Here is a 22,177-nt window from a genome sequence, read left to right as displayed (position 1 = left end):
CCCAATTGAAGTTCCAGGTAATAGAACGAGTCACCAGACCCAGAAGGGGAGGCGACATTAGGAAATTATTATTACGCCGGGAGGCCTACTGGATCCATACCCTTGATACCCTACACCCAAGAGGTCTCAACAGGGACTATGAAATCATGCACATTTAAGATTGCAATTTCTGTCTACCTATGCATAATCTCTGTTATTTCTGGATATCTAACATACATCATTGTTATCTTTTAGACATCAACTACCCAGTGAAGGATCTCTCAGCTGAGATGATATTTATAATGTATAAATGTGTTTTGATACATTCCTTATGCCGACATATGGTTACCATTATTAGTTCCCCTTTTTCTGTTACTTTGTATGCACCACCACTTTTGGGTGTTTGACGTCATGGGGAGGGACCTTATCCTCATGAGGTGTGTGTATATAAGTGTGTGCTTTGCAATGGATACTAACCTGTTGAAAAAGGCCATCTTTGCCGAAACGCATCCTAGAATATGGGACATATTGTTATCTTGCAATAAAACTCCTATGAGCATCAAGTCACGTCTGCTGGGATCCTTTACTTCATTGACTTGATGTTATAGACTGGTAATATTCAGGACTACCAGATAAGAAGGAGGACGAGAAGAGAAATTGTGAAGTCCAGGGGAACAAAAATGGCATAAGTCACGTGGTTCAATGACGTGACTGCTTTCTTACCCGTCCACAGCTGCCTATTCGCCTGCGCCGTACAGTAGCTAAACCGATCCTACACCTGCGCAAAGAGAATGCAGCCATGAACAGGTAAGGAAGTGGGTGCCATTTTGGTTCCAAAGGATGTGGTTGGGAATAGTCTACACAGTAGGTGGCGGATGGGCGGCCTTGTGAGCTGAAAGGTACACGTGTGATTACATGGCACACGGTAGCTTAGATTCTTTTAAAGCGCATGAATACAAACCCGGTCAATATGCCCTCGGAGGACATCAATAGAAGGGGAAAACAACTAAAAAAGCCCAATCACTGCTCTGTAAGAGTCTCCCGTTCTGGAGGAACTGTTCTTGTATTACAAGGACCACCATTCACCTGAATCTCCGCCGTGTAGGACTACACTTTCTGGGTGGCTGCAGCTTCCCAGATTTTGCTAGTGGCTGCTCTTTTAAATGAGCTGTCTCTGATGGGATAACCACTTTAGAGAGGTTGTCTCATCTGAGTCATTGGTGGTGAATCGCTAGGATATGCCACCAATGTCAGACAGGCGCAGGCAGGGGTGCACCACCAATGAGGCCAGGTGAGGCACCAAGTAGGGGGCAAGAGAGCGACAGCGGAAGTGCCATGGGCAATGAGTGCTTTCATTGTGGCAAAGGGGTTAGGTTAAGAAATTGGCTTTGGGGGTGGGGAAGGGTTCAGTTTTTGCCTCATGCACCAGAAGGGCTAGAAGCACCCCTGGGCGCAGGTCCCACATCTGGCTCGGGAATTTCCAGCAGTCTCATAGCGGCGAATAGAGAGGTGGCTACGCATGCCCACGTCACTCTCTATTCACCTCTATGGGACTTCTAGATAGAACAGCGCTCGCGTGGCTATTTTCATAACTCCCACGTAAGTAAATGGAGAGTACACTGAGCATGTGTGGTACACTCTCCTCCACTTAAGGAGCCCCATTCTGGACATGGCAAAGAGTCCCAGTGGTGGGACCAGCACTGGACATTGGTGGCATACTCTAGTGATATGCCACCAATGTCTGAGATGGGTATAACCCTTTAAGAACTTCCTCCACAGATCACAGTGGATCACAATGTCAAAAGCAGGACAATTTTTGATGGGGGGGGGGTGACCCTTACAATGAACTGTCTGTAGTAGGCAGTCCTATTAAGGGCTCTTCACATGAGTGTGTCCCGTGCGGGAATCACGCTCCGTGTGAGAGAGAGATTGTGCGGTCTGGACTACAGAAGCGCAGGGCATTATCATGATTGAAAGTGCTGTGTGCCTCTGCCTGACCTTTCTATAACGGGATCACACTTACATAAAGCTGGGTCAGGCAGAGACACACAGCAGTATCAATCATGATAATGCCGTGCGCTTCTGTAGTCCAGAACGCACAATCCCTCTCTCACACGGAGGGTGTTTACCGCAAGGGGGTAGCCGCTATTAATAATTAACAAGTGACAGACATGTGATCTCCCTTATTATCTAAACCCCAAGACAATGTGTCACGTTAGTATTGCCTCCCCAGTCTGCTAGGTCAGCGGATCGCATTCCTCATCCTCACATTACAAGGGGCGGATGTGTAAAAGCTTTGTACTTGCATTGTTCCAAGACGATGCTAGAACCATACAGTACAGACACTTGTATATTGCGGCACTGGCATGATGCCGGCGCCGACAGAGACAGGGCAAATACAATCTGCACGTTCCTCATCCAGCGTGGCATTGACCTGTGCTTACAGCAGAATAGGCGGATTAAGGATACATTGCAGAGATCCACTTGCTGGTTGAAGCGCTGACGAAGAAGCAGGAGAGGCTCCACATTGCCATGGCGACCGGCGTCCTCTGCGTGAAGTTCGAGAGGGATAACATGACCCAGTCGCGCACCATAGAGGACTGTCCTGTGGCGTGTAGCGTCTGAAACACCTGCAAAGAAGATGCAGATCATGAATTGAGCAGCGCCATCAACAGGCAGCAACTGTCCTATCTGTTCTACATTATATAGGTGCATGCTATATGTTTCCTCGCAGGATATGCCATGAATGCCTTATCGGGGGAGGTCCCCTGTTCCACTCGGCACGGTGAGCACATCCAAGTAGAAAGTGAATAGAGAGGTGTCATTCTCTGGATGTAGCAGCAGGACAAGGTGGGCATCCCAAGGGTGCACCTTCCACCTCCTAGGAATTTGCTGTAAGATGAGGAACCCTTTTACTTCTTGCAATCCTTGGTTACCACTGCGAGTAAATGTATTAGGGCGATCATAGGAAGTTCTATCTGCTGTACAACAGACTGCCTCTTCATGCTGCACAGACCTGGTTATGGCCCATTACATTAGCAATAAGTAATAGAAGGATTCCAACAGCGTCAGAAAATACTACAGACAAGGGGAAAAGATGCAGAAGATGCCCGACTATGCAGCCTGACACTGGGTAGAAATGAATGAATTTTACATTGCATTTGCTCATTTCTAGTGTTGAGCGTACTTGTGTTTTAAGTTCGGCGTCTAAAGTTCAGGTTATCGAAGAATCGCGTTATGGATTCCGCTACTACAGACCACAACGGAATTTAGAATCCATAACGCGATTCTTTGATAACCCGAACTTTAGGCGCCGAACTTAAAACACAAGTTCGCTCAACACTACTCATTTCTGCACTGGTGCTTTCGGCTGCTGAACAGTACATAGGACTAAACCCCTGCAGTGGTGACATCTACCCTGACACTGCTGGAGCCTTGTTCACTGCCGCTATGTACAGCCAGGCTGCACGCAACCACCATGACTCCAGCAAAGATAAAAATCTCCCCCCAGAACGGCGCTCAGCAGTAATAATGTCCCCCAGAGTGGCGCTCAGCAGTAGTAATGTCCCCCAGCAGTAATAATGTCCCCCAGAGTGGCCCCCAGCAGTAATAATGTCCCCCAGCAGTAATAATGTCCCCCAGAGTGGCCCCCAGCAGTAATAATGTCCCCCAGAGTGGCCCCCAGCAGTAATAATGTCCCCCAGCAGTAATAATGTCGCCCCGGGGTGGCGCTCAGCAGTAATAATGTCCCCCAGAGTGGCGCTCAGCAGTAATAATGTCCCCCAGAGTTGCCCCCAGCAGTAATAATGTCCCCCAGAGTGGCCCCCAGCAGTAGTAATGTGCAGCATGCTGAAAATAATACTCCTCAACCACTTGGACACACAGGGCCACTCCTGCTTCACTCAAGTAAGAAGGCCCCGAGGCACTCAGCATGATGACGTCACCGTGCTGAGAGCATTAGGTCCTTCTGCATCCTGTGAGCAGCGAGAGTGCATGTGGATGAAGGGAGTATTATATATATTTTTTTTATTGTACCCATTTTTACCGTTAGACGGCTGCACTTCTGTCCAAGCAGCAGTTAAAACCGGCTATGTGAATAACCTCAGACTGCAACGGCTACAAAAACGTGTGACTGTAACCTTATCATCAAATTGTCTCATTTTGTTAAACAGCTAACACTGTATTCAGTCCTCTCTTATGTCACCATCATGGAAGGCAGGAGCCGTAATGGCAGCATTGCTGGTGGTCACCCAGCTTTCCCAGACTCCTGAATGCTGCATAGATCTGGTGTTCCAGCTGTATATTAGCCAGTCACGTTGTGGTGTCTTGTTTTGTACATGAACCCTCTGAAGCGGTAAAGCGCTGCGGAATATGGTGGCGCTATATAAATAAAGAGGATTATTATAGGCCTTGTTTTGCAGCGATAAGAGAGTGGAACAGTCTTAAAAGGCAGATTTACGCATTTACTTGTCTGGATGAGATAACCACCCAGCTTTCTCAGAAACGGACAGAACTAGTGCATGCAAGCCCCCTCGATCTAGGATTACATAGAAGCATCAGCTTTTTTTCCCCCCCTCCTGGAAACAGTGCCACCCATGGGCTGTACCCTATTACTGCAGCTCAGTCCCTTGGCGGACACCACTGTGCAGGGAATAAAGCTGAAAGGACCCTTGTGAGTGTCAGAGGTCGGGCGCTCCCGCCAGCACCTGCAGATTTGCCCTGGGTGCCAGGATAACACTTATACTGTAAATGGAGCCTACGGAGATTAATGTGCTCATATTACAAGACTCGATGCCTGTGCTGTACTCCCCGCTGACCACATAAGCGGATATTATAGTCTTAGCCTAGTCACACATCCTTGAGCTGCAAATGTCATGCCCTGCGGGTCCTGATGGTGATGGACTCTTGGTTGTGATCCTGCAGGGCAGACGCTGCGGGCACCATCCGTGCAGGAAACATGGGCAATTAGGATTCAACTCAAACAGATGACCGGGCAGCTCGGTCAGGATAGGCTTATATGTGTAAAATGACATCTACTTCGCCGACACCTCACATATGCTCCCATGTGCCTCCTGCCAATACTTAACCCCTTCCTGACGCAGCCATTTTCCATCTTTGTCTGTTCCCCCTGCCTTCTAAAAGCCATAGCTTTATTTTTCTGCTTACATAGCTGTATTAGGGCTTGCAGGACAAGGTGCACTTCTAATGCCATCATTTAATATTCCATATGATAATTTTTTTTAAGGGGTGAAGTTGGAAAAAAATAAAAAGCAAATGTGCGATAAAATAAAAATACAGATCGGGAATCCATGAGATAATATTGCAAAATCGTGGTGAAAGATTTCCTTAAAAGGGCTTGTACCGTCTCGCCATTTCCAGGGCGAAATGGGACTAACCACCAGCCTGGGCTTACGGAAACAGCCGAGCAGGCCAGTGCGTCGCTGTTTTAGGAACTTTCATGGTAGTGAATGGCAGCTACATAAATGGCGAGATGGGGTAACCCCTTTAAGTGCATATAGGTTGGCCCACGTCACTCTGTGCCTCACATTACCACCTTCTTTCCCTTCCAGTAGTTGGAGAATATAGTCCCCGGTATTGGTCTCCTACCCCCTCTGAAGGCTGTGAATATCGTCTCCTGTCAGTTTCCTTCCCCCTCTGGCAGCCATAAATATAGGGCGCAGCCATTTCCTCAGCAGACAGATATTTACTGTGCTATGGCAAAGGCTCTGCCGCTTCCCTGACGAGCAGCACAGAGGACTACTATGTGGACAATAGGAATGAGGATCAGGCAGCGAGGAGAATGATTGGGCACTCAGCCGACTACACGGACCTGCACATGTACCAGCCCCTTCCTCCGAGACCAGGGAATGGCATAGGAGCTGCAGAGAGAGACCTGTGTGGAGAGTCTGTCCTCCATGGTCCATGATGCGGGACCTCTTTTGACATGGAAACCTCTTCAAAAGGTGAATGGTGAAGGGGAAGTGTCGACCAATCTGGAAGCCAGAAAGCAACACCTGGAGCGCTAGTTACTGCTGGGACCTGTGGTTCAGACTGCATATTGTGATGTTAACCAGCTCCAGACCAGAAATGTAGATATTTTATTGGTCACACTAGTTGTACATGCTCCAGAAAGGCGCATATTGGATAAATTCTACACATTACCATGAATGTATGTGTAAGGGGCTGTGCTATAAAGAACTCCTTTTAGACTTGGCATTTTCACTCCTGCGCAACTCTCAGCAGACATGAAAGACGATGCCATTATACCCAATCATGAGCTTCAACCAACTGTCGGCTATGAGAAAGCGCTGCAGGTACATTACAGAAACTCATATGCAGCATAGAAAGGAACTGCTGCCATATGTTGTGCCCGACTGCTAACATCTAAGGCGTCTTCCACAATATTAACCTTAGACATGTGCTGAGTGCAGAATTGTGAAAGCAGCTCTGGAGGCACACGGAGTACAAGTGCATGCTAAATGAGAACATTTTCTCCATTTATCCACATAGCGGACAGGACTACAAGTCATGTGGCGCCTGCACTGCCCCTCGCATGGTGCGGAGCAGAATAGCATTGATGAGGTTGGATGAATGGTCACACACAGCTGCAATATTTTCTCGCCGCCGCGTCCAGCCACGGGAAAGTAGGTAAGAAGTAATGAAGGGGGCATCATTTATAATAAAGATACATTACAAATATGTTTAATTTCTAGTGAAATGACTACTTATGTCTCATCTCATACATTGGTGGCATATTGCTAGGATATGCCAGCAATGTCAGACCGGCATCTGGGACCTGCTCCTATGTCTAGAACTGGACCCCCAAAGTGAACAAAGGGCAGCCACCCTCTACTCATTTCTATGGGAGTTCTGGAAACAGCCAAGGGCTGGCTTGACTATTTCTGGCAGTCTCATAAAGATGAATGGAGCGGCGTCCACGCTTGCACGGAGCGCTCTCCATTCATTTCTATAGGACTTCTGAAAACGGCTGAGCACACTCACTCGACTATTTTTGGAAGTCCCATAGAAATGAAAGGAGAGCGCACTGTGCATGCGCGGTGCACTCTCCATTAATTTCAGGGGGTCCCCTTCTGGATATAGGGATATGAGACCCATACCTATCTGACATTGGTGGCATATCGTGGCAATATGCCGCCAACGTCCAAGATGATAAAACCCCTTTAAAAAGGGTTATTTCATGAGAACAAATTAGGGCATATAGACTTGATACCAAGGGCTCCTCCTCTCAGGACCCCCTCTATAAGCCAGAAGAGACTCCAGAAAGTAGAAGATAAGCTAGTGAGGTGTCCATGCATTGTAAAGAAACACTCCGCTGTTTCAGGAATGCAAGTAAACTACAATGAGCAGAGACACAGTGGTGCATCCCTGCTCTATGACCCCCATGTGCTCCATCAGGGATAGTTGAGGCTTCTCCATAAATCCATTATCTCGATCACGTATTACCTTGTAAACAACGGTGGCCATGAACTGCGGGTAGGGCTGCTGGTTGGATAAAAACTCCCCGATGACCTTGTTCATCACGTCCTGAGGTGGGAAGAAATCATCCAAGAACTGCGGGAGGATTCTTGCCACCACTCTGGCCTCAAATGGGAATCCTTTCCGTATCCTACGACCGAAAAATGAAACGATAATCGTAAATCCCGGAGCATTGGGGTGAGAGTTCATTACGGGAAAGACGTCCAGATGTTACACCAGAACCAGCTATAGGAGTAAAATTAAGATACTTGCTCACTCAGTGTAAAAAAAAAAAAAATAAATAAATAAATAAAAAAAAAAAAAAAAAAAGGGCTCATCACCCAGCTTTCCTAGAACTGTGACTGGAAAATGTGCTGTCATGTAAGAGACAATGATCTGCCTAATCAATACCTGTCAAACAGCACAGACACCCGCTCCATGGCTACGATGACGGACTCGCTGTCGGGTGCTGCAGGACTTGGCTCTGCCGTGCGTCCTGGGCTGAACTTCTCTTTTCCTACATAAAACAGCAAAAACAATGTGATCATGCGGTGCATGGATGTCCTCTCCTCTAGAGATCCACCTGTAAATATATTTCATTATAAATTATATGCAGATATATCACAAAGGGTTCCAGATTAAAAAAAAGGCGTTGTCAGCATGATCAACCCTATTAAACCAGGCATATAGCCTGGATTAGTAGGGTTGATCATGGCGACAGAGCAGGGGTTGTCTCACTTCAGCAAATGGCATTTATCATGTAGAGAAAGTGAATACGAGGCACTTACTAATGTATTGCGATCGTCCATATTGCCTCCTTTGCTGGCTGGATTCATTTTTCCATCACATTACACACTGCTAGTTTCCAGGGCTTACGACCACCCTGCAATCCAGCAGTGGTGGTCGTGCTTGCACAGTATAGGAAAAACGGCCTATGCACATTCCCAAAGTCCCGGCCACCAGAGAGGCCAGCGCTTTTTCCTATAATGTGCATGCACGGCCACCGCTGCTGGATTACAGGGTGGTCATAACCCCGGATATGAGCAGTATATAACGCGATAGAAAAAATTGGATTTTTTGTACTCACCGTAAAATCCTTTTCTCGTAGTAGGCATTGGGGGACACAGCACCATGGGTATATGTCCAACTACCACTAGGAGGCACTAGACACAAAAAGTGTTGGCTCCTCCCAGGTGGGCTATACCCTCTCCACAGGCACGAGGCTATTCAGTTTGTACCAAAAGCAGTAGGAGAGAGAAGAAAAGCAAAGAACCAACAACTCCCGTACCGGGAAAGATCAAGAGACCAGCCCGGAGAAGCGGAAGAAAAAACATAGGGAGGGATCTGTGTCCCCCAATGCCTACTACGAGAAAAGGATTTTACGGTGAGTACAAAAAATCCAATTTTCTCGTGCATGGCATTGGGGGACACAGCACCATGGGACGTCCCAAAGCAGTCCCTGAGGGAGGGAAAAGAAGAGACGCGCCACCGGTTGGGCATACAGGTGCAGGAGAACCATGTGACCCAACGGGAAAAAACACGAGATGGGCAAGAGGTTCCATAACAAGGAAGAAACCTCAGAAGAAGCAGGGAAGACTGCCAGCACCCCAGGACAAATGACTGGAAGAAAATCCCAAATGCAAGAAGGTGGCAAAAGGAAACAGAGCGCAGCCAAGGGCTGGAGAAAAAATTAGGACAGCACCGCGTGGTGAAACTACCCAACGCTCTACATTGTTCCAGACCCAAAAAACCTGTGGCCATCCCCTGAAAGGCCAGGGGAGAAAAGAAACAGGGAAGCACTGAAAACCAAACGAGTGGGGGAGCCATAGCAAGGCTCACATGTGAAGGGAGGGGACTCCCCTCACCGCAAGGCCAGGAAAGAAGCTAAGCGCCCCATGTAAAGGTGAAAACCCAAGGCTGCTAGAGGAAACCGCCAACCCTGGAGAAGGAGGGGGTTGTAGGTAAAAAACCAGGAAAAGAACGATAGCTCCTGCGTCCCCAAAAACAGGAGACGAGGCGCAAGCCTCCGAAAACAAGATATCACCGTGAAGCGTAAGACCAGAGGAAACACTGGGCATGTGAAGTATCATGGAAAAAAGAAGCCAGATACAGGCCAGGCAACCTCGGCAGGACACACTGGACTGAGAGACATGGGAGTAGAAGGAGAGCACTCCAAAAAACCTAAAGAGGAAAGGTCCTACAACAGGAGGAGGTCCCTCCCGAAGGAGACCATACGGTGGAACTGCAAACCGCAGCACTAAACCACTCAATACCAGGTACTTGACGTGGGAGGCTGGAAAAAGAGACACAAATCCCAAGAGGACCTCAAATGAACAGGGACAGGGACTCCAGAAAGGAGTACCCAGTATGGGCTCACAAGGAACCAGAAGCTGAACCACCAGAAGACAACGCAAGCCAGAATATCCAGGAAAGGCGAAAAGAAACCACCATAGGGGAAGGGGCATTGGCCATGGACAACTAGCCGTACCAAGAATATTGACCAGCAAACCTTAAACATTGTCCCAGAGAGGGCAAGTACAGCAGCTCGGGATGTACCACAAAACGACAGACATCCATATGCATAAGGAATGCAGAAGTCGCCATGAAAAAACCGGGGTAGCCTACATAGAAATGTAGAAACCAGCTGCGACCGGCATACAGAAAACTTCCAGGGGGGAGAAAGCACCAGACAGGTGCAGACGACGGCAAGGTCCAAGAGGACTGCCCCTCCGCCATGTAGCACAACTAAGCAGAAAACACAAGGGAATACCGAAAACACCTGGACCCAAAAGGAACTACGGGGCCCTGTCCGATACCAGAGCAATCAGCTGAAAATTCAGACAGGTGTGTGTGGCGCTCAGAGGTCCTGTCCTTGACCCATCAGGGAGGACGTCCAGCAATGATAAAAGCTGTGGACCCAGAAGGATTCCGTGTGGCGGACATCCAGCGATGACAGAAAACCGCAGCCGCGGCCGATGCCACCAGCTACGTGTCCAAACAAGGTAGAAGATCCAGTGGAGATCCCTGTACTTCACCAGGAATGGGCCGCTCAGCAAATAGGAAACAACGCGAGTACTCCCCTATAACATGGGGTAACGCGGAGCACAGCATACCGTAGTACCGTAAAGAGAAGGCAAGAGCAACTACAGCACGAAGGCCAACAACCACCTGGCCACGGAGTAGGGAGCGTGGTTGAATGAGGACCACCCGCCGGATCAGACAGATCAGTCATATACTGGAGCTACCAGAAGTAGCAGTAGACCGACAAGGTGGGGGTTGGGCTGGCCCACACCTGCCAGACATGGAAACCATGCACACGCTGAACGAAGGGGGCCTGGCGCAGACAGTGCCTTGAGAGGTAGAAGGAGACCAATGAGCGCGACAGTAAAGGAGTGGCAGATGTATGGAAGAACCAAATGGATGGAACCAACATCCGCAGCACAGATTAGAACCCGTGGGCAGAAAACACCCAGTGATACAGAAACTGTCTGAGCTACAGACCGCACCACAGGGCCCAGCGCTTGGGGTACTACAAACACACGCCTAAAATATGGGCAAAGTGGCTGCATGTTGCCAACTAAGGAGAGTGGAAACATAGCCACAGCATCTGGGAATGAGACAGCATACGGAGGGTACAGGTACACAACCTGTAAAGTAGAAATATGGCTGTGTTAGAGGAACTACATTTAAGATCGAAGCAATGTGGCCGCATGGTGCACCCTAGACCCAGAGAGGTGCAACAGCAACCGCGTTAACAATGGAACCCAGTAGGGCCGCACGGTACCACAAAGAACAAGACAGGTGCACACCACAATCAGGTAGGTGCAATGGCAACAGAAACAGGGCCGCATAGCACACCCTAGAAGCCAGACAGGTTGAACGGCTGCAGCATCGGAGACGGTTCAGGGACTCTACCCATGAAGGGAGTAAGATGGCCGTTTGGTGCACACTATGATGAGGTAGGTGCAATGGCCACGGCAATAGGAGGAGGCCTCAATATCTCGTCCTGTAAGGAGAGAAAATGCCACATGGAACACCATAAAGCCGGACAGGAGGAACGGCTACCGCATCCGGAGATGGCTCAGGTACTCCACCTGTTAAGGAATCAAGGCGGCAGGGAACAGACAGGTAACTGAACCGGACAGGGGCAATTCTACGGCAATTGAAAGTGGCCTCTATATTCCGCCCGTAGGGAGAAATGTTGCCGCATGGAACACAACAGAGCCCGCCAGAGGTATCGGCTACAGCACCGGTGATGGCGTAGGTACTCTACCTGTGAAGGAAGCAAATTGGCTGGGAACAGACAGGCGCAATTGCAGCGGCAATTAAAGGCAGCCTGTACATCTCGCCAGGAAGGGAGAAATAGTGTCGCATGGAACACCATAGCGCCAAGCCAGGGGAATCGGCTACAGCATCAGGAGATGGTGTAGGTACTCCACCTATGACAGGAGCAAAGTGGCTGGGAACAGACAGGTGCAATTGCAACGGCAATTGAAGTGGCCTGTATATCTCACCCGGAAGGGAGAAATAGTGCTGTATGGAACACCAAAGAGCCAGCCAGGAGTAATGGCTCCTGTAGGTACACTACCTAAGAAAAGGGGCAAGGCGGCTGTACAATTGCTCTGAACTCACCAACCTACAGGAGGCGATAGCCGAGCTAACCGCTTGCCCAGAACAGGAACTTCCCGTAATGAGGTAGAGTGGCGAACACCAACACCAGGATGGGAACCCCACGGAAACACTCTCAAATGTGTAGAGGATAACCCCTGGTATAGGGGAACCAGGAAGGCTTGTCAGGGACAGCCTATGGCAGTGGTGCAGGAACCCCCCTGTTAAGGAGAAGGCGTACGTATCAGACACCGGGTAGGTGACTCAGTATGCTAAACACGGGGACGGCTGCCTTACCTGTGCGGTTGAATACCTGTGCGGTCAGGGGAGCACCATCCGAAAATCCACTAGAGGGGATACCAACCCTGTTTAGGTAGGAGAGGTTCCTCCGTGCACGTAGTCTTGACCTCCCAGAGGGCTTCTATATGGAGGAAGACCGCCTGATGCTCTGTTCCGAGGGAATCGGTGCAGAGGTGTCCCCAGAGGCAACGGATGGGGTGACAGGAAGGATTCGTCACCAGCCTCAGGCCTGTCCTGGGGGGGATCCGAGGATGCCGAGGAGGGGTGGGACCCCGTTGAGACCACCCGAGGGTGTACTGTGAGCTACCCCTCGCCGAACCCGGGTGCAGGTACCCCTAACTGAGCATGCCCCATCTGCAGGGAGGACCCTGGGAGGGCAGAGGTGGCCGCAATTTGGGTTGGTAGCGTACCAGCGGCACTGCCAGGGAGAGTCGGCCAAGGTTCCCATGGCATTGACACGGAGGGACCCATTCATGGGGAACCTACACAAAAAGATTGTTCAGGGAAAACAATGGGATCTGGGAAGAGGTACTGCACACCAGCAGGGACAGGATGACCACATGGCAGCCATTGTAGACAGCGGACGCACGTGAAAACACGTGGCGACCGAGGAGCTGTTGGGAGAAGAGATGCTCAAAAAGCAGCCAGCAGAGGCTGTCTATCCTGACCCGGACGCAGTGTTCCCCCAAAGAGGTGCAGCAGCAGCTGTTCCCCAAAAAAGAGGTGGTCAGTAGGGCTGCAGGGGACATGAAGCAATCGAGGGGTTAACCACCCCCTCCAACAGAAAAAACATGTTAGCCCAGGAAAGGGTGAGGAGATAGCTCCTCCCGAGGGCCGGGCGGGGCTCAGAAAAGCCCGGGAAGCAAGGGGGAGGGGCCGGGAAGATTGCGGCCTAGCAGGCCCAAAAGCCGGGGCCTCGATTTATGAGCCGGCCGGGAATGGAGCAAGGGGGGCGGGGCGAACCGCGGCCGACAGAGGGCCCACCGAACCATAAAAATAGGTGAGTAGGGTAGGGGGGGAGAAGCGACACCTGGGGATAGGCAGATCAGGGCAAACAGAGCACCTGGGAGCCGGGGACAGGCCATAGAAGATGAGGCCTAGTCCCGGCAGAAGCCGGGGACTAAAGTAGCGGGGAAGCCAGGGAGAGACTGTGGCCAGGGAGGAGAGAAAAGACCAACCGAGGGGGAAAAGAAGGGAGGAAAAAAATGAATATAACCCCCCCAGGAGGGGGAGGGGGTTGGCTAGGAGGAACGAAGAGGCTCCCCAGGACCCCCAGCTAAGGTGGATCCCATCCCCCTGGCCTCAGAAGGGAACCTAACCCTGGGGCAGGGACACAGGGACAGGGGAGTATACTCACCATCCGATATACTCACCATCCGATGTCTTCGGGCGCAGCACGGTCACCCCTTCGGCAGACTCAACACGGGAACCGTGGGAATGCCGGCAAGCCACTGCGGATGCAGTCCGTGGGGACTGGGTGACCGGCGATGGTACCGAAGTACGCGCCCGCAGGGGGGGGCAACTAAAGTGGAACACGATGGAGCCCCAGCCTGCAGCAGGTATAACGGTGGAAAAAAACCGACCTGCGGAAGAGAGAAAAAAAGAATAAAAATAAACAGCAGAACCTGCAAAAAAGCAGGACAGGTCTGCCTCCTACGGACACTAGACTAAAACTGAATAGCCTCGTGCCTGTGGAGAGGGTATAGCCCACCTGGGAGGAGCCAACACTTTTTGTGTCTAGTGCCTCCTAGTGGTAGTTGGACATATACCCATGGTGCTGTGTCCCCCAATGCCATGCACGAGAAATGAATCCAGCCAGCAAAGGAAGCAATATGGACAATCACATTACATTAGTAAGTGCCTTGTATCAACTTTCTCTACATGATAAATGCCATTTGCTGAAGTGAGACAACCCCTTTAAAAGGACGGTCCATGATTACTGAAAGCTTGCTCCAGAAACTGTACTATTCTTGTCTGGTGCAGCAGATTATCCTCACTGGCATCCGACTGAATGGGGCTTAGCGGCAATTTAAAGGCACTGCCCATGGAGAAGCGTGGGGCCTTTTCAAAACACAAACGCTTTTTCTTTAGGATCTGTTCAGTGGGTTCACTTTTTAGGGCCTCGAGATCAGCACAAGGTACGGTTTTCTAATTAAATCCTTAGCACCAAGTCCACAGCACCGTCTCACCTGTGTACATGCAGGTCAGCATCAGGCCTAAAGCAGTCATGGCTCTGTGAGGACTGTGCATATTGACTCTGTCCACGCTCAGTTTCACCAGTGCTTCCCCATCCAACCTAGAGAGCTGCTCAGAGAGTAGGAGACGCTCCAGACCCCTCAGGACACAGTGGTAGATCATGGATGGGGTGGATTCATCACTCCCGGACACCATCACACCACACATCTGGAGACAGAACACAAAAATCAGCTTCAATTCAGGCTTATTTTGGTCCACAAAACAGTTTTCTGTGCACTCCACCTTTTCCTCACTTACATTAATAGAAATCAATATTTTTGGCCCCAATGTGGACCAGAATAAGACACGTTCTATAACTTGCTTAACACAGATCCACAAAAAATATGGATGTGCGCGTGGCCTCATAGAAATGAATGGGTCAATGCACTATCCGCAACGGTCGTGTCCATAAGGTGTGTTATATTGTCTAATGCAGGGATGGCCAACCTGCGGCTCTCCAGATGTTGCAAAACTACAACTCCCAGCATGCCTGGACTGCCAACAGCTATCAGCCTACAGCAGGGCATGGTGGGAATTGTAGTTTTACAACAGCTGGAGAGCCACAGGTTGGCCATCCCTGGTCTAATGTGTGGCTGACCCCCGTCTCTTCAGCCAAAGCTAGCTTAAAGAGAATCTATCAGCAGTTTTGACCATGCTACACTGCTGACAGCAATACGTAAGGGGAGTGCAAACATATCTTTTGTAGAGATCTTATTATCAGGAGTAGTATGAATATTACATTTTCTACCAGATTCGGTCCTTCAGGAGCGGACATGCAGCAAATATTCTGTATTTCTATTCTATTCCATCCAGAAAGCCCTAGAGCTTACAATGCACAGGATCCTGAGCAGCAGCCCCATTACAGCTGTAACGGGAATGCATGTTTATTTTCCTAATGTTTTTTTTCTGCTTGTAGGCTCAACCTACACCAATTGCAAAAACCTATTTAGATTTCGTTTGTCACTTATTTTCTGGGGGACAAACTCCCTCGGACTAGCACTACACCAGAACTGGTGGGCGTCCGGACTGCTATAGTGCCCTTTTCATCATTTATTTCTTCCATGTGTCCTTCTTGGATCTAGTTGTGGAGAGAGTGGCTGAGCATGCATGTCCACCAGTACTCGGCTCATTCGGTGGACGTGCACATTGCCTTACAGGTGATGCCGTTCTATGTAATGCAAATGCCCTAACTGTTCACTGGGGCATGCAAATGGCAAGTACAGTTCCATATAATGAAATAACCCCTTTAAGCCATTGCCTTGGTACCTGTATGATGCCTGCAGTGAACTCCGGCCCAACATCCAGGGGGTAGTTTTCTATCATATAGAATGCGGCTGCGCACATGACCAGAACGTGCTGCCGATTATGGAGATTGACACAGCTGGAGGTAAAAGAAAGGGGACATTTTATTTCAAGGACATTACAGGAATTTTTTTTTTTTTTGACGCACCTATTGGATAGGCGACTGAATCCCCCACTGATGTCTATGTCATACCTCACAAGTAGGACACTTACTGTGCAATGCCCCTTAGATTGGAGAGTAGATAGTCACTGATGATAGGAATGAGCTGTTTGGCCGTGTCATCCAGCAGGTCGCACTCCAGCACGTAAAGGACACCGTGCAGCGCTCCGATGCGGCTGGGCATGTGAGTGCTCCGCAGTGTGGACTCCAGGAGGCGGCTGACTGGCTCCGCTATAGCCTTGTCCTGAGAAAACAATGCAGCATTTATCTCTATACAGTCCACCTGAGTACCGGAAATGGAAGTGCAAAACCACAACGCAGTCCCATCAACACGAGTTATGGGGTTAACAATGTCGCTGCGCAGCAATGGGGATCACTGGCTCATGTCTGAGCACCCCTGCCAGTCACCTGTTTAAAGGGGTTGTGCAGCCTCTTGATAGTATACCAAATAGAGCGCCTTACATAGTACAGTGGCTGTATTTGGTATTGCAGCTCAATCCCATTCACTTGAACGAGAATGAGCTGAAGAAGGGCCTTGTGACCGATGGACGTGATGTCACAGGACAAGAGTCTCTAGCGCTCACTCAAGCACCACAGCTCTTTTAAACAGCAGATCGATAGGGATGCTGAGTGTCGGACCCCACTGATCTGATATGGATGCTCTATCCTGAGGGCAGGTCATCAAGTCATTAAAGGGGTTGTCTACCCTCAGCAAGTGGCATTTATCATCTAGAAAAAAGTTACTATAAGACCTTACTAATGTAATGTGATTGTCCATATTGCCTCCTTTGCTGGCTGGATTCATTTTTCCATCACATCATACATTGCTCGTTTCCAGGGGTTACGACCCCCCGCTGCAGAGCAGATACAAGGTGGACAGGACGGGAGCTGCTGCACATGCTTGCCTATAAGCGCCCCCATGGTCCCAGCAACCAGAGAGGCCGGCGCCTTTTCCTATAGTGTACAAGCACGACCACCCCCTACTGGATTGCAGGGTGGTCGTAACCATGGAAATGAGCAGTGTAAAAATGTGATGGAAAAATTAATCTAGACAGCAAAGGAGGCAATATGGACAATCACAATACATTAGTAAGTGCATTGAAATAACTTTCTCTACATAATAAATGCCATTTGCTAAAGTGAGACAGCCGCTTTAAAGGGGTATTCCCATCACAGACAATGGGAGCATAATGCTAGGGTTCCCGGGGTCCGGCCACTGCCAAGCGCTCTCCCCATACAACTGAATGGGATTGCACCATGCTTGCGCGGCCACCGCTCTCATTCATTTCTATGGAGCCGACAGAAATAGCTGAGCCAGCTCGGCTAATTTCAGCGACCCCATAGAAATGAATGGAGGGAGGCTGTGAATGCGCAGTGCCTCCTCCACCACGTTCCGGGGCGATATGCCCCCAATGTCTGTGATAATAATACCCCTTTAAGTACTGGAATCCCCTTTATGTTAATTGTCTTCGGGTAGCGAAGTTACGCTACGAGCCGCGCTGTGGATAGGGAGTGACTGTGGAATGTGTGTTATGTGCATTATCAGGCTAATACTGACAGTAAAATGACCTTCACTGCGCAAAGAGAACACAGTCAGCTACACCCCCCCCCACTGCACCGAGCCTGCTGCCAGATAGCAATCCTGAGAGAACTGCAAATGGAATGGGCAACTCTAAGATGGCACAGCCTGGCAATTAGTGAGCTCTTCTCTCCAGCCGCGCAGGACGGAGCTTCAGGCTGTCGGAGCTCATCTTACCATTCCCAGCACGGCGGCAGCTTTGCAGATTGCAGGCACTAGATACTGGATGAGAATTTCATCCTCACACGGGTGCTGTTTATGGAGCTCGGTTAAAGCCGTGTACATCATCTCAAACTGATTTCTCTCGGTGAACAGATCAGACACTGCCAGTAACTGTGGAGGAGAAAACAAAGATGGCATGACTTAGCAGAGCCGGAGTAACGCATTCACAATACCACCGCCTGTAGTGCAGCACACCCTGCACTCATTAATGGCTGCCCCTATAGGTGCGGCATCGTCTACATGGCTGCCCCTATAGGCGCGGCATCGTCTACATGGCTGCCCCTATAGGCGCGGCATCGTCTACATGGCTGCCCCTATAGGCGCGGCATCGTCTACATGGCTGCCCCTATAGGCGCGGCATCGTCTACATGGCTGCCCCTATAGGCGCGGCATCGTCTACATGGCTGCCCCTATAGGCGCGGCATCGTCTACATGGCTGCCCCTATAGGCGCGGCATCGTCTACATGGCTGCCCCTATAGGCGCGGCATCGTCTACATGGCTGCCCCTATAGGCGCGGCATCGTCTACATGGCTGCCCCTATAGGCGCGGCATCGTCTACATGGCTGCCCCTATAGGCGCGGCATCGTCTACATGGCTGCCCCTATAGGCGCGGCATCGTCTACATGGCTGCCCCTATAGGCGCGGCATCGTCTACATGGCTGCCCCTATAGGCGCGGCATCGTCTACATGGCTGCCCCTATAGGCGCGGCATCGTTTACATGGCTGCCCCTATAGGCGCTGCATCGTTTACATGGCTGCCCCTATAGGCGCGGCATCGTCTACATGTCTGCCCCTATAGGCGCTGCATCGTTTACATGGCTGCCCCTATAGGCGCTGCATCGTTTACATGGCTGCCCCTATAGGCGCTGCATCGTTTACATGGCTGCCCCTATAGGCGCTGCATCGTTTACATGGCTGCCCCTATAGGCGCTGCATCGTTTACATGGCTGCCCCTATACGTGCTGCATTGTTTACATGGCTGCCCCTATATCTGCTGCATCGTTTACATGGCTGCCCCTATAGGTGCTGCATCGTTTACATGGCTGCCCCTATAGGTGCGGCATCGTTTACATGGCTGCCCCTATAGGTGCGGCATCGTTTACATGGCTGCCCCTATACGTGCGGCATCGTTTACATGGCTCTGCACTTAACTTTATAGTCATAAGGGAACCTACAGGAGTCCATGAACCCCCATGTTATGTAGCTAGGGGTGGCATGACTCCCATCATAATGCAATGATGAGCAGAAAAGGTGAACGCTATTATACACTGGTCTTATGAGAACTGGCATCTGACAGAGGATGAAGATTCTTCCAATACCAAGTTATGATTCCTATGTAAGGCTTATCCTTGGTTTATGCAGGCCTATAACATAGTAATAAATACGGATGTAATCAGGCCTGAACAAACCTCAGGGGTCACTGCTACATGGAGCCTATTAACAGTGCTCTCGGTATGCATACACCTCTTCACATACTTATTTTTAGATTAATGTGGGATTTTAAAGGGAACCTGTCAGCAGTTTTGACAATGCTAAACTGCTGACAGCAATACGTGGGGCGAGTGCAAACATACCTTTTCTAGATGTTTTATTATCAGGAGTAGAATGAATATTCAATTTTCTGCCAGATTCTGCCCTTCAGGGCCCAGAAGGCAGAGCTTCACTGTGAAGCAGCTCAATAGAGAGAGCACTTCACAGAGAAGCTCCGCCTTCTGGGCACTTAAGGTGCAGAATCTGGTAGTACAAAAGTTCATATTCTTACTACTCCTGAGATTCCTCTAAACATAGAGAAATATAGAAAAATGGGCAACATTTCACATAATATCTATACCGGCAGATACTAGCGCCACTTTGTTATCAAGCTCAATATAACTTGTGCTATTATCTGGATAGACTTCCACTTCTACAGAATTTGAGGATTGAACTGTCAATACCAACAATTGATTTTGAGTCCCCCAACATAGCTCATCTCTACCAAGTTAATCCGCAATACTGGGGTGGTTTTGTGGGGCAGAGCACCGACCCACGGTTTCCCCTGTTGGTGTAACCACTGACTTACTTATTGCATTGCTATATATGTGATTATAGTGACATTTCCATTTGGATAACGCAATCTGAGCTAAATACCAACAACCCAAACATATATACACCATTTGCATAACCAGTGACTGAACTGTACACCATTTTTATACCTTCCTTATTTTATTTTTTCTTCATTTTTATTGACCATTTGCCTTTTTAGACGTTTTCTCCAAAGTGATCAACTTGTATATATTTAAATATTTTTTTTTTTTAATAGGATCTAAATGTGGAAAGTGAATTGATTTATCTGATCATCTTATGAAATAGGTCTTATTTTATGTAATATTTAAATCAATTATTTTATTTAGTTACGCTCGATATTCATCCATATACCTAGATATTGGAGTGCCCCCAATTCTTCCTTTACTAATTCACTCTTATTCTCGACTGCGGGTGTCGTGGGGTGGGCCACCATACCATCTGATCTTGAGTAGGTTGAGCCACTGGTACCTTTATCTTTCTGATTACCTTCACTACAAAAAGTATGTTTGTCCTGCTGCCCCAAACCCCTAGCTAGGGCTATCAGCAGTTTAGCATGGTCAATACCTGAATTGTCTGTGTGACTTTTTTTCTCTACAGAATATGCTCCGACAACAGTGAATTGCCAATTCTGTGAGACTTACGGGAAGCAGTTTACCAGGCTCTTGTAGACGTACAGGGCATCATAAATGTCACAACTGCATTAACTGTACGTCTCATTGCGTACTTATGGGTGCAACTGCTGTCTATCAGGTCAGGCCTGACTGCCCAATACACAATCTGTGCTGGGGACATAAAGAGGCAACGTCCGCACACTGGCATCATAACCAACATAGAATGAGGTATACAATCAAACCCTCCGACTTACCGATCTCACCACCTCACTTATCAGGATGACTGGGGTCTTCTTGCCTGTATTAGAAGGTAGGAACCCACTGGCTGTAGAGCTCGAGAAGAAATTGTGAGCAGGAATGTATGTCCACACCAGCGCGATGTTTTCTGCAGACAGATATAGGTGTGTATATATATATATATCAATCACAATGCGGCACAGCACGCAGATGAACGGATTTACAAAAGGAAGCACAAACCTGGAGTTTATAGGAGAAGTTGGTGGTGAAGATGGGGCTGGGACATCACTCTCATCTTCCTCTTCTTCGTCGAGCTCCTCTTGTCTAAGAGGCGTAATGTTATTTCCCAGCCAGACAGAATGGATAGAGACCTAGAGGAGAACACATTGTAGTCATTTCCAAATGATCTTCAGACTCCTAACTGCACATTTTCTCTTACAGTTCGGCCTTCTCCGTCTTCTTCACAGTGAAATCTGTCTGACAGATTGTTCTCCGTCCTTTATCTCTGCATTCCCGCCTTAGGTCTCTTTCACACAAACGATTCGGTCCGGGCGCGTTCAGGGAAACTAGCACCATTTCGCATGCGAGTTCAGTCAGTTTTGTCTGCGATTGCGTCTAGTTGTTCAATTTTTTTCTGCGCGGCTGCGATCAGTTTTGATGCGTTTTTCACGCGCATGAAAAATCAACTGAAGATTTACAAACTGCACCTCCTAGCACCATCAGTGATCAACGCATTGCATCCGGATGCGATGCCCTTTTCACTGAAGTCCCATTCACTTCTATGGGGCCAGGGCTGCGTGAAAAATGCTGAATATGGAACATGCTGCGATTCTGACACAACTCACAACAGATGCATGAAAAACAACGCTCATGTACACAGACCCATTGAAATGAATGGGTCAGGATTCAGTGCGGGTGCTATGCGTTCATGTCACGCATTGCACCCACGCGGAGAACTCGCTCGTGTGAAAGGGGCCTTAGGCTGGGGTTACATGGTGACCTCTGCCACCACACCTGTGGCTCAACCAAGGACTGCTGCGCAGCACCGCAGTGACTACACTGAATGGGGTCGCAGGATAACAAGCAACCTGCTCCGACCATGACCACAGATTCACAAAAAAACAAAACAATTCCCAACACATCGCCGAGTCAAATGTGGCCCTGTGTGTTCATGGCAGAGGGTGGAAAGAAACCATGATGTGACCACTAAAGGAGTGGGACGTGGACCTCAATACCATTAGATTAACATTTAAAAAAAACTTTACGTACATACTTTTTGGGGCTGCAATCACTCTCAACCTAATACATAGATATTACAGTGACAGGTTCCCATCTCCTTTAAAAACAGGCTGCCAAAATGTAAAAGTGTAATAAAACAGAAGACTGGAGGCAGCAATAAAATC

General features: G+C 49.1%; 1 protein-coding gene across 1 annotated transcript in view; it reads right to left on the bottom strand.

Moving 5' to 3' along the window:
* HTT (huntingtin) overlaps window positions 1-22,177 on the bottom strand; it is a 190,318-nt gene that overhangs the window by 4,260 nt on the left and 163,881 nt on the right. Inside the window, 10 exon segments of the mRNA XM_044295709.1 lie at window positions 2,449-2,609; window positions 7,444-7,606; window positions 7,867-7,972; window positions 14,553-14,766; window positions 15,865-15,979; window positions 16,114-16,304; window positions 17,817-17,972; window positions 20,792-20,851; window positions 20,853-20,922; window positions 21,015-21,145. Coding sequence (XP_044151644.1) covers window positions 2,449-2,609; window positions 7,444-7,606; window positions 7,867-7,972; window positions 14,553-14,766; window positions 15,865-15,979; window positions 16,114-16,304; window positions 17,817-17,972; window positions 20,792-20,851; window positions 20,853-20,922; window positions 21,015-21,145 — 1,367 coding nt within the window.

Source organism: Bufo gargarizans, chromosome 1 (assembly GCF_014858855.1).
Source record: "Bufo gargarizans isolate SCDJY-AF-19 chromosome 1, ASM1485885v1, whole genome shotgun sequence".
NCBI classification, from domain to species: Eukaryota; Metazoa; Chordata; class Amphibia; order Anura; family Bufonidae; genus Bufo; species Bufo gargarizans.
The sequence above is the reverse complement of the archived record's forward strand: the minus strand, read 5'-3'. Positions and strand labels throughout refer to the sequence as shown.